Raw genomic sequence first — 12460 nt, 5'->3', positions numbered from 1 at the left:
GTCAAGCTTCTCATGGAGCTGGTCTTTCACCTCTGTAGTAGAGCACAGCGTTGGAGCATAGATACTCTTGAGGTTATCTGGCCCTGCTTAAACTGAGAGATGGACGGATAGAACATGTTCTGAACCATTTGTAAGGGGTTCTATTATCAAGAGCAACGAGTTCCTTACAGCAAAGCCTACACCTTGCTCACGCATTGCCTCTGAATTCTTGTCCTACCAGATGAATGTGTAATGTTTTTCCCTCAGCAATCCGCTCTCAGCAAGCCTGGACTCTTGCAGGGAAGTTATGCCAATGTTCAACCTGTCAAGATTCATGTCAATCACAGCTGCCTTATGCACATCATTGACAAGCTGCAAGTCGCCTGTCAGTCCCATGCACATGGTCCTGACATCCCAGCTTGACAATTGAAGAGTCAGCATCTTCTTTCTTTCACTTTGTTTAATTTGTTTGCCTGGTGCAATGCATTCTATTCACTTGTTGAGTAGAGACTCTAAGCTCCAAGCATCCATTGAAGAAGATAGTCCATGTTGAATCAGCACCTTACTAGCTGGGGGCTGCCTGACTTGAGGCGGCGATAGTTGACCAGTGGGACACGATGGTCCCTCACACCATTGGAGACAGCCCGTAACATCTATTCTCTATGCCAATCGAGTTAGGTTTATCACTCGTGACTGCTTTCTCCCATGTTGTGTTTACACTCTGCAGTGAAGCTGGAGTACCCTCTCCAGCGCACAAGCCGGGCAAAATCTATGGAGACCCTGGGCTGCCTAAATATCAGGGTCCCCCTCTTGACCTCCCCAGTTGATTCCAAAGGAATGCAAAGCACTGCACTTAGCACTGGCTTGGTTGCAGGAGTTGCTGGAAAGATGACATATTCAGACATTAGTCCACCTTTGGGTTCCACTCCAGATTTTTTGTCAGGGTTTAGTCCCTTAATTTTCTATTCACCCGAGGTATGCACAAGGCAGTGCAACTATTTGCCCTAGCCGGAAGTTTGGTTCATGAATGCCAGCATGTGTCCATATGCTGGTGAGCCTGCACACTGCCTGCCTGGGGGCCAAACCACCTCCGAGTTCCTCTGAAACTTTAGCCTTGGTCCACAAGGGATTCAGTTTCCATCTGTCACCATAAGGAGGCACAGCTGAGGACATGGTGATGCAGAGGCTGTTTACTGATAGGGAGAGACTTCACCTTTGGATCTTTTTTGAATTGCTGCTAGCCAGCGGTATAGGTTGAAAATGAGAAGCATCTAGCACTCAAAAGCAGAAAGCATGCTACCGCTCTTCAACCACAAACTAGATGACCACAACAATCTGTTGGACACATGGTGCTGTGAGAGAGGCCAACATCTGAAACACATACCAAATTCCTAGTCATGTTATCAACAGTTAGAACATTACATACAACAAATTTGTTGAATGTTATTTTTTCCCTATCATCTCTATATTTCTATTATTGAACTTATATCCTATAATTATTAATATTAAACTTGATATTAGATTAATTGACTCTCTGAAAGATATTCAGCGTAGCGCAGGAGAATAGCAAAATGTCACATTTTTCCCACATTAGCTTTTTTTTCTGAACTTAATACAGGTACGATATTTTCCCACAATTTTCAACTGTTTACATTTTATCTCACAGTTAAGCAGAAGTAATAATGTGTGGACACTTTGTGATTTTGTAATTTAAATGGCAACATTGAGTGTGTATTGTATGAAATGTGCTGTGCTCATGACAAACTGGAATGAATACAAAACCAAAAAGTTTACACATTATGTAAACGAGTTATGTAGGCAGCATCAGACTATGCTATGAGGGAAAAAAGAAAGCAAAGAATGTGTGTTTGTAGTGTCTCCCAACCCCCCACTTCCAGGTCATTCTAATGCATTTTCCTTTATTTCATTGAATGCTGATACTCTTGAACTTTCCCCTTCTTTGATCATTCTGGCATTTTAGAACACAAGGGTGGTTTCTTGAATTTCTGTTGTGAGTGTTAACATGTATATTTTGATTTGTCTTTAGTCTTCAATGACTGGATATATCTTAGATTGACAACTTGGATTGTAATTTCATTTGGATTTTGCTTTCTTTTGGTAATTTTATAAATGGTCAAGATTAAAATTTGCTCTTCAAGTCTGCTATTGTAATGTTAATGCTGGTCAAGGTTGGAGGCATTTGCACAAAGTCCAAGTGGAAAGTGAATATTGTGTGAGAAGCACTCCCACATTTATTTATGCATCTGTCTCTTAAATCAGTGGAACCTCTCCTCTGGCTTGCCTTAATGCCATGCTACATACCAATGCTCGTGTGGAAGATGGAGCTTTCTGTCGAATTCCAGGAAAGATGGGTCTTTATGCTCTTAAAGTAAGTGTAACACTTTTCTAATGCTTTAACATTACTAGGAAATAGAAAAAAATGTTGGCTTCTATGCCTTTCTACAAAAAATGGTAAAAACTCAGATGTTTAAATGTTTCATTGGAGATGAAAAACATATTGATTTTAGTTTTGATACCAGCAAAAAGAATAAGTAAGTTCTATTACATCACATGGTGGTGGAAGCTTTATTCCCTCCCATCTGTTTTGATTGAATTATTAACTGAAGTAATTTTTAAAATTGCAATGTCCATCATGTTATTGGTGCATCCTCAAAATCAACTATAAATCTGATTGCTTCCTGTTTTTGGTTAGCAATTAATTAGTCTTAAATTCTTTCAATATATATGCAGAAACAGCATTATGATTTTCTCAACTTTATACATTCCATTTTGAATGAGGTCATGCCTGATTGAGAATGTTCTCTCTATAAAAAGCGATTGTGTATCAATTAAACAATCATATGAGTGTAGCAGCAGAAATGGTGAACTTTCAAGCCCAGTCAGCCGTTTTTAGAAGAAAGACTTGCATTTACTTAATGTCATATTACCTCTGTCAGGCACATATCAAAATGCTTCAGATACAGTATATTTCTTTGAAGTGCAGTGACTGTTGTTATATAGGCATACACAATAGCCACATTTTGCACACCAGTGAGATTAATGAACAGTTAATCTGTTCCTAGTGATTGACCAGAACACCAGAGGCAGAATTTTTAGGTCAGTGGGCGGGCGCGTGCCCGACCCGATCGGACATGAAATCACGCGAGTTGATGTCGGGCAAGTATCCCGACATCATCCCGCGCTCGCGCAATATTTCAGTCGGCAGGCGCACGCAAAAGTCAGAAACATACCCGCAGACAATTAAGAGGCCAATTAGTGTAATTAAAGTTGCAATTGTCTCCAATTTTTCGTGGTCCATCCAACCTTACAGTTGGCGGACGGGCGAATCGACCAGGCAGACTTTGCATTTTTCATGAAACTTCATCTAAGGGTAGGATGAGGTTTCTGTTATTAAATTTTAAAAAATTCTATGGACAGCATTTTTATCATGTATATGGTCAGATTGTGATGCTTGGACATTTTTCTTCTGATTTAAAAACTTTATTTGTTTTCAAGTCTGCAGGCCCCTGAGGCAGCTCTCTGCCTTCAGGGAGCTTTCATTCAGCGCTCGCCTGCACTTACGTCAGCGCCCACCCTCCTCCCGCCTCCCCCACCCCACCCCAGCAGCGCGGAGCAGTTGAGTGCACGCGGCCAGCCAGCGTGAAATCGTGGTCGGGGGCCGACCTAAAAATTCTGCCCCTGGAGAACTTTCTGCTCTTCTGGATTTATATTATTCAGTTGAATGGACGGTCAGAGTTTAACATCACAACTGAAGTATAGTGCCTATAATGCAGCACTCAAGAACAACAACTTGCATAGCCTTTTTAACACAGTAAATGTCCCGAGGCATGCCACTTAGAAAAAAATGTACTAAACCAGAGTGTCAACATAATTTATGTGCTCAAGTCCTAGCTTGCAGCTTGAACCACAACTTATTGATTCAGAGGCAAGAGTGCTACCAATTGAAGCAAACTGGCATTGTACTGCAATTGGCTAGAAATGCAAGATAAAGGTTCAAACAGTAAAAAAGCCTGTAGTCAAATACTGATTCCCCTGTGTGTCTCGAATGGAGGGTGGTGGCCCAATAGCAGTACTCTCCCTATGTCCATCTAAATTCCCCAGTTATTACGGTGCAGGTCATAATTATTACTCTGAAAAATAATACAAATACAAAAGATGTTTCACTGTTGAAAATGAATTTCTGGATTTAAAATATTTATTGTAAAATGTAATAACTTTTATCTAGAATTCAAGGGATTGATATATGTATAATCATTGAAACAGTTCAGATTCAAGAAATATGCAGCCTCATTAATATTGAAAGATTTATATTTCTCTCCCAAAGATAAAAACAAAAAGCTAAAAGCTACTGCGGATGCTGGAAATCCAAAACAAAATAAAAACAGAATTACCTGGAAAAACTCAGCAAGTCTGGCAGCATCGGCGGATTGACTGATTTCTTCTCCGCCGATGCTGCCAGACTTGCTGAGTTTTTCCAGGTAATTCTGTTTTTATTTTGTTTTATACTTCTCTCCTGTTGTCTGGATATTGATATCACTGGCTGGGATTAAAGCTGAAAGTTATAGTTGTGAGCTGAAACTAGTAAACTTATAGTATCACAGCTCAGTGTATTCATCAATATACAAGGAATATATGTCAAAAATAAACCACATGTTTTGTATGCAGAGCAAGCCTCGACAAGATGTACATTAAGGTTTAAGGTTGACAAGCTGCCTACCATTTAAATAGAACATGATTATTGCACTATTTTATATTACAATGCTTTTGTAGAAAAGATATGCAACCACTAACTTAACTGCTTTTGTTATCCACAGAAAGATGAATTGGTAATGTCGGCAGAGGGGGTCATTGATTTGGAGGGCGAATCAGATCTAGACAGCTGTGAAATGGCTGAGACAAACAACAGTAATGAAGAGGAAAATGGCGGTATGTGGAGTTTTCAGTAATTTAGGATATGATGTTGTGGTAGTTTGCAAATTGAGAAGGTAGGCATTTGACATTTGTTAGATTCAGTTTAGAAACAATGAATAACTCACAGTAGCTTTATGTAGTATATGCAACATATTGTTAAATGCTCCTGTGGACTGCACCTAGCAACATGTTCTGTGAATGTACGGTAAATGTGTTTTGTGTCATTTAGTAGGTTTGCCATTGCAGGCAGTACTCTGTTCCATTGATTTCAGAATTATAAAGTGAATGTTTTATTTTGATCATTTTTTAAACTAATCTAAATTTTGTAATATAGCTTTTACATAATTTATATTATATTACCATTTTACAATGTCTTCACATTTGCACAGGGTGTGGTGAGTTTTATTATATTAGTCTGGAGCTATTTTTCGATGTTTGGCTGAGTTTACAGGACTAATAAAGAAAGCTCTGGGGTTTATTGATTGATTGAACTGTAAGAGCTGTGATAGTTTTTCTTTCAATAGCAACTTTCATTTACAGTATAAAGCACTTTTAATCTAAAAAATATCCCAAGGCACTTCACAAATAGATGTAAAGAAAACAGATGCCAGATTGATAAGAGTGACAAGGAGAAGTGATTGAAAGCTTGGTCAAAGAGAAGGATTTTTAAAGGTGGAACATAGGACTTAGGAGCAGGAGCAGGAGTAGGCCATTCAGTCATTCAAGCCTGCTCTACCACTCAGTAGGAACAGAGCTGATCTGGTAGTGGTCTCAACTCCACTTTTCTGTCTGCCACGCATAACCCCTTGTCTTCCTTGTCTATCAAAAATCTGTCTAACTCTGCTTTGAATGTATTCAATGACCCAGCCTCCATTGTTTTCTGGGGAAGAGAATTTCACATGCTAACAGTCCTCTAAGAGAAAAACATTCTCCTCATCTCCAACTTGAAAGGGAGGCCTCTTATTATTAAACAGTGGCACCTAGTTCTAGACTCCCCCACCAATTGGGGAGTCCATCAAATCCCCTCAGGATCTTATATGTTTAAATAAGATCACCTCTTATTCTTCTGAACTCCAATAGGTATAGGCCCAAAACAAAAACAGAATTACCTGGAAAAACTCAGCAGGTCTGGCAGCATCAGTGGAGAAAAAAAAAGGTATAGGCCCAGCCTGTTCAAAGTGTCTTCAAATGATGAGCTCGTTGTGGTGACTGTCACTTTAAGATCAGTTCAACTGAGTAGGGAGCCATGTGATTTGTTCAACCAATGTGTGGCTAGTGCTGGGGAATAAATTCTAGGGAGGTGTTTCCTAGGAAAAAATGGCTGTATGAGGGGCTGGCTGGATACAAGCTCTTGTGTAAATAAAGTTCTTTTTGACTAAGAAGCCTCCCGGAGCATTTTTCTACATCCCTTGTCCCAGGAATGAGTCAAGTGAATCTTCCCTGAACTGCTTCTAACGTAATTGAAGGGAGGCGATGGTGTAGTGGTACTGTTGTTGGACTAGTAATCCAGAGACCCAGAGTAATGCTCCAGGTACCTGGGTTCAAATCCCACCACGGCAGATGGTGAAATTTGAATTCAATAAAAAAAAGTCGAATGTAAAAAAACCCATCTGGTTCACTAATGTCTGGCCAACATGTGACTCCAGCCCCACAGCTCTTAAATGCTCTCTGAAATGACCTAGCAAGCCACTCAGTTGTGTAAAAAAGGAATGAAACCAGATGGACCACCTGGCATCGACCTAGGCACCGGAAGCGACAACAGCAATCTCAGCCCTGTTGACCCTGCATAGTCCTCCTTACTAACAGCTGGGGGCTAGTGCCAAAAGAGACCTGTCTCACAGACTAGTCTAGCAACAACCTGACATAGTCATCCTCATGGAACCATATCTTACAGATAATATCCCAGACATCACCACTCCTGGATATGTGCTGTCCCACCAGGTGGTGGCACAGTGGCATACATCCTCAACATCGACTCTGGACCCCATGTAGCCTCATGGCATCAGGTCAAACATAGGTAAGGAAACCTCCTGTGGAGTACTAAGCATTGCCCTCCCTTAGCTGATGAATCAGTGCTCCTCCATGTTGAATACCACTTGGAGGAAGCACTGAGGGTGGCAAGAATGTACTCTGAGTGGGGGACTTCGATGTCCATCACCAAGAGCACCACCACTGACCAAACTGACTGAGTCCTAAATGACATAGTTGCTAGACTGGGTTTGCGGCAGGTGGTGAAGGAACAAGCAAGAGGGAAAAACATACTTGACCTCAGCCTCACCAACCTGCCTGCTGCAGATGCATCTGTCCATGACAGTATCGGTAGGAATGACCACTGCACAGTTGTTGTGGAGATGAAGTTCCGCCTTCACATTGAGGATACCCTCCATCATGTTGTGTACCACTGTGCTAAATGGGATAGATTTCGAACAGATCTAGCAACTCAAGACTGGGCAACCATGAGGCACTGTGAGCCATCAGCAGCAGAATTGTACTCGAACATAATCTGTAACCTCGTGGTCTGGCATATCCCCCACTCTACCATTACCATCAAGCCAGAGGATCAACCTGGTGCAATGAAGAGTTAAGGAGGGCATGCCAGGAGCAGCACCATGCACACCTAAAAATGAGGTGTCAAACTGGTGAAGCTATAACACAGAACAACTTGTGTGCTAAACAGCATAAGCATCATGTGATAGATAAAGCTAAGTGATCCCACAACCAACAGACCAGACCTAAGCTCTGCAGTCCTGTCACATCCAGTCGTGAATGGTGGTGGACAACTAAACAACTCATTGGAGGAGGAGGATCCACAAATATCCCCAACCTCAATGCTGGAGGAGCCCAGCACATCAGCGCAAAAGATGTAACATTTGTGCTACAATCCACAGGCAGCAATGCCAAATGGATGATCCATCTCGGACTCCTCCGGAGGTCCCCAGCACCACAGATGCCAGTCTTCAGCCAATTCAATTCACTCCACGTGATATCAAGATACGGCTGAAGGCACTTAGTACTGCAAAGGCTATGGGCCCTGACAATATTCTAACAATAATACTGAAGACTTGTGCTCCAGAACGTCCCGCGCCCCTAGCCAAGCTGTTCCAGTACAGCTACAACACTGGCATCTACATGGCTATGTGGAATATTACCCAGCTATATCCTGCACACAAAAAGCAGGACAAATCCAACCCGGCCAATTTCCCCACCGATCAGTCTACTCTCGATCATCAGTAAAGTAATGGAAGGGGTCATCAAGCGGCACTTGCTTAGCAATAACCTGCTCACTAATGCCTAGATTGGGTTCTGCTAGGGCCACTCAACCCCTGACCTCATTACAGCCTTGCTTCAAATATGGACAAAAGAGCTGAACTCCTGAGGTGAGGTGAGAGTGACTGCCCATGACATCAAGGCTGCATTTGATGAGTGTGGCATCAAGGACCGCTAGCAAAACTGGAGTCAATGGGAATTGGGGGAAAACTCTCTGCTGGTTGGAGTCATACCTAGCACAAAGGAAGATGGTTGTGGTTGTTGGAGGTCAGTCATCTCAGTTTCAGGACATCACTGCAGAAGTTCCTCAGGGTAGCGTCCTCGGCCCAACCATCTTCATCTGCTTCATCAATGATCTTCCTTCCATCATAAGGTCAGAAGTGGGGATGTTCACTGATGATTGCACACTGGTCAGCACCATTCGCGACTCATCAGATACTGAAACAGTCCATGTCCAAATGCAGCAAGACCTGGACAATATCCAGGCTTTGGCTGGCAAGTGGCAAGTAACATTCATGCCTCACAAGTGTTAGGCAATGATCATCTCCAACAAGAGAGAAACCAACCATCGCCCCTTGATGTTCAATGGCATTACCATTACTGAATCCCCCAGTATCAATATCCTGGGGGTTACCATTGTCCAGAAACTGAAGTGGACTAGCCATATAAATGCTGTGGCTACAAGAGCAGGTTAGAGGCTATGAATCCTGCAACGAGTAGCTCACCTCCTGACTCCCCAAAGCCTGTCCATCTACAAGGCACAAGTCAGGAGTGTGATGGAATACTCCCCATTTGCCTCGATGAGTGCAGCTGCCACAACACTCAAGAAGCTTGACGCCATCCAGGATAAAGCAGCCCACTTGATTGGCACCACACCCACAAACATTCACCCCCTCTATCGACGCACAGTAGCAGCAGTGTGTTCTATCTACAAGATGCACTGCTGGAATTCACCAAGGCTCCTTAGGCAGCGCCTTCCAAACTCACAATTACTACCATCTAGAAGGACAAGAGCAGCAGATAGATGGGAACACCACCACCTGGAAGTTACCCTTCAAGTCACTCACCACCCTGACTTGGAAATATATCGCCGTTCCTTCATTGTCGCTGGGTCAAAATCCTGGAACTCCCTCCCTACAGCACTGTGGGTGCACCTACACCACATGGACTGCAGCGGTTCAAGAAGGCAGCTCATGACCACCTTCTCAAGGTCAACTTGGGATGGGCAATAAATGCTGGCCCAGCCAGCAATGCCTAGATCCGTGAATTAATTTTTTAAAAAATGATATCTTTTTCAAATAAGGAGGCCGAAACTGAACATGGTATTCCACATGTGGTCTCACTTAGGCCCTGTACAATAGCCACAGTAAAACTTACTTACCTTTATATTCCATTCCCCTTACAATAAACAACAACATTCCATTTGCTGTCCTAATCATTTGTTGTACCTGCATATTAACTTTTTGTGATTCATGTACCAGGACACCCAGATCCCTCTGTACCACTGAGTTATGCAAATTCTCTCCATTTAAATAATATTCTGCTCTTCTATTCTTTCTGCCACAGTGTAGAAAAACAGTATACTGTGGAGATTGTACATTATGTAAATTGGTCTACATAGATTGAGGTGGGGAAGCAAAGGCTCAAAAAACAAAAAAAACAACCCCAATCCACCTTCATCCTGGCCACATCTTGTTTCACGGAGATGAGTCGGGCAGGCAATCAATCTGATCTTTGGTGGTGGGTCAGTCGGTAAAATATTTTAAAGAAAGTGCTTGGCTTCATTTTAATTGATGTTTTATTTTTAACTTCTGCAAACTGGGTTCCCCAGGACTTGGGAAACCTAGCAGATCAAGGAGGCAAGTGCTTCCTCTGCTGGCCCAGAAAACGTAACTTTTAAAGACCCTGAAATGTTTAATTCCCCAACCACCCCCCACAGCCCCACTGCCCCACCCCCGATTGATGATGTCTGCACCCCAACCCTCACAATGTCCAAGTGGGCCACCTCGCCTTTGCCACTATGTTAGGCATACCTGCCATCCATTGCTTAGGTGTTCTTGAGCCTTACAGATGGCCAGGCAGCCTGTCATTGTGGCTGGTAATCGGGTGGGAAACCTATTGAGATAATTGAAAACAGGTCCTGCCTTTAAATTTAGCAAGACCTGCGGGAAACTCTTACTTCCCAGCTTCACTTCTACCAGTCCTCCCCAATCTCTTTCTGCCTCTGAGTTATTATCAGGTTCTGTATGTTTTTACTAAGAGGAAGTATCAGAGAAGATCATGCTCTAAATCAGCTCAGGCAACTACATACCCAGTAGTCTCATCCCAATTCCATGTAAAAGAATTTAATTGTTTATCAGGAGTAAACTAGAGTATTTATTTCATGATAACCTAATAAGCAAAATCTAACATGGTTTCAGAAGCGGAAGATCATGCTTTGTAAAATTCCTCAACCTCTTTGAGGAAACAACACCTCAAGTGGATGATGGAAAGCCTCATGACATAATGTAAAAGGCTTTTGATAAAATCCATCATGAAAATCTGCATTTAGCTGAGCAGGGCTGAACTGTTCTGCACCCTCCAATGGAGACTCTCCACTATTGTTCCTGTCTAAATCCCAACATCATGAAAGCGTATTAGTTAGACTCAATGCTATAGGGATTTAGACTGAACACTGAGATCGGACATGGAAATGGTCAAAGGGTAGATAACAATGAATATTAAAGGAGTTATGTTAGTATGGTAAAACCTTCTCCACTTAGTCCATGCCAGAATGCTGGGACCGTTTTCAAGTTGCAACCTGACTAACAGATTTGTATGCCTTGTGGTTGCTCTTTCCCAGAGCAATGCAATGATCATCCTATCTGCAGATTCCCCAATCAGTTAGGGAGGGTGGGTGGGATGCTGTGCCTAAACTTGCAATGAAGGATCTCTGTTAAAAGGCACTCTGGTAGAACTCACAATGGCAGTGATGATAGCAAGGATATCCAGTGTGAGGAAGGAAATAGCTGCAGCATGGATGGAAGATGTGGAAAAGCTGCCCCACCTCCTCACCCCTCCCAATTCGCAGACTCGTCCTTGGAGGTGATGATTCATGAAACAAGAGCACAGTGTGAAGTTCTCTTTCCTAAGGACAGCAGGAGGAGATCAGCCAGCCTCACCAAGCAGGTGGGGCTTCAAGTTGCTGAATGTGTCAGAAGTTGGTGTGTAGTGCCAGGACCTGGATCTAGTGCCGGAAAAGGATCTCATGAGGGCCAGCAAGGTGAGTGTTCTATAACTCTCAGTGGGCAGTCATCACTCTTTTGCCTCCATAATATTCTCCTGCACAGCACTCCTTTGACCGACACACCTTGCTGTCACACGCATTCCATTCTCTCCACCCTCCTGCTCAAATCTCTATCTCAGCAGATAACACTCACACTCAACATTTTGCCCACTCACTCCCATCCCTCACAGTCAGCCTCCTCAAATGTTCATTGTCTATCCTCAGCAAACAGTTAACTCCTCACACTCTCTGCCTTTTCTCAGTGCAGAAGAAGAGAAGCCACAACTCCAGTAAAAGACAGAGAACAGGGGGTGGAGATGTAGCCATGGCCACCCTGACGCCAATGGAGGGGGAAGCTCTGAAGATCAACAGGATGGCAGCAGTGAAGACCATTACCATTGGAGAGATAGAATTTCCCAAAGTTCTAGTGACAGCATTAGATATCAGACTTGGCACTTAACTGTCACCCAGGTTGGACCAATGTCACCAATACATTAAAAATCATGATCTGCGCTGTGCTAACTTGGATCCCTATTTCACCTATATTCATGCCTTTCATCACCCCACAGATACATTGACAGTGCTTCCATAGGAGATAGGGGAGGAGCCTGAGGATTCTTCAAGAGGAGAGCCAGCACTTTGAACATGTACTGTCACGTAAATATTGTGCAACCTCCACCAGCTTCCTAAATAGGTAGGGTGATACATGGTGAGATGCAAAGCATATGTGAGCAGGAGCAGGTCTTGGAGACAGGAAGAAGAGTGGAGAATCTTCATTGGAGAGGGCAGAATAGTTTAAGCTCTGCTCAGCTGCAGATTTTGGGGCAGGGTGTCATCTGCTAAACAGGGGGATGGTGGCGTAGTGGCATTGTCACTGGACCAGAGACCCAGGGCAATGTTCGAATCCCGCCATGGCAGGTGGTGAAATTTGAATTCAATAAAAAATCTGGAATTAAATGTCTCATGGTGACCATGAACTGATTATCGTAGAAACCCATCTGGTTTGACTATTGTCCT

General features: G+C 43.0%; 1 protein-coding gene across 1 annotated transcript in view; it reads left to right on the top strand.

The window, feature by feature from the left end:
• Positions 1-12460, top strand: part of LOC144680088 (putative Polycomb group protein ASXL3) — a 350418-nt gene that overhangs the window by 64574 nt on the left and 273384 nt on the right. Inside the window, exons 3-4 of the mRNA XM_078541234.1 lie at positions 2260-2368; positions 4815-4926. Of these exons, the coding sequence (XP_078397360.1) occupies positions 2260-2368; positions 4815-4926 (221 nt within the window). The remainder of the gene's footprint in view (positions 1-2259; positions 2369-4814; positions 4927-12460) is intronic.

The sequence above is a fragment of the Cetorhinus maximus genome, chromosome 4 (genome assembly GCF_964194155.1).
Source record: "Cetorhinus maximus chromosome 4, sCetMax3.hap1.1, whole genome shotgun sequence".
Taxonomy (NCBI): Eukaryota; Metazoa; Chordata; class Chondrichthyes; order Lamniformes; family Cetorhinidae; genus Cetorhinus; species Cetorhinus maximus.
Note: the sequence above shows the minus strand (reverse complement) of the source record. Positions and strands in the feature narration are given on the sequence as shown.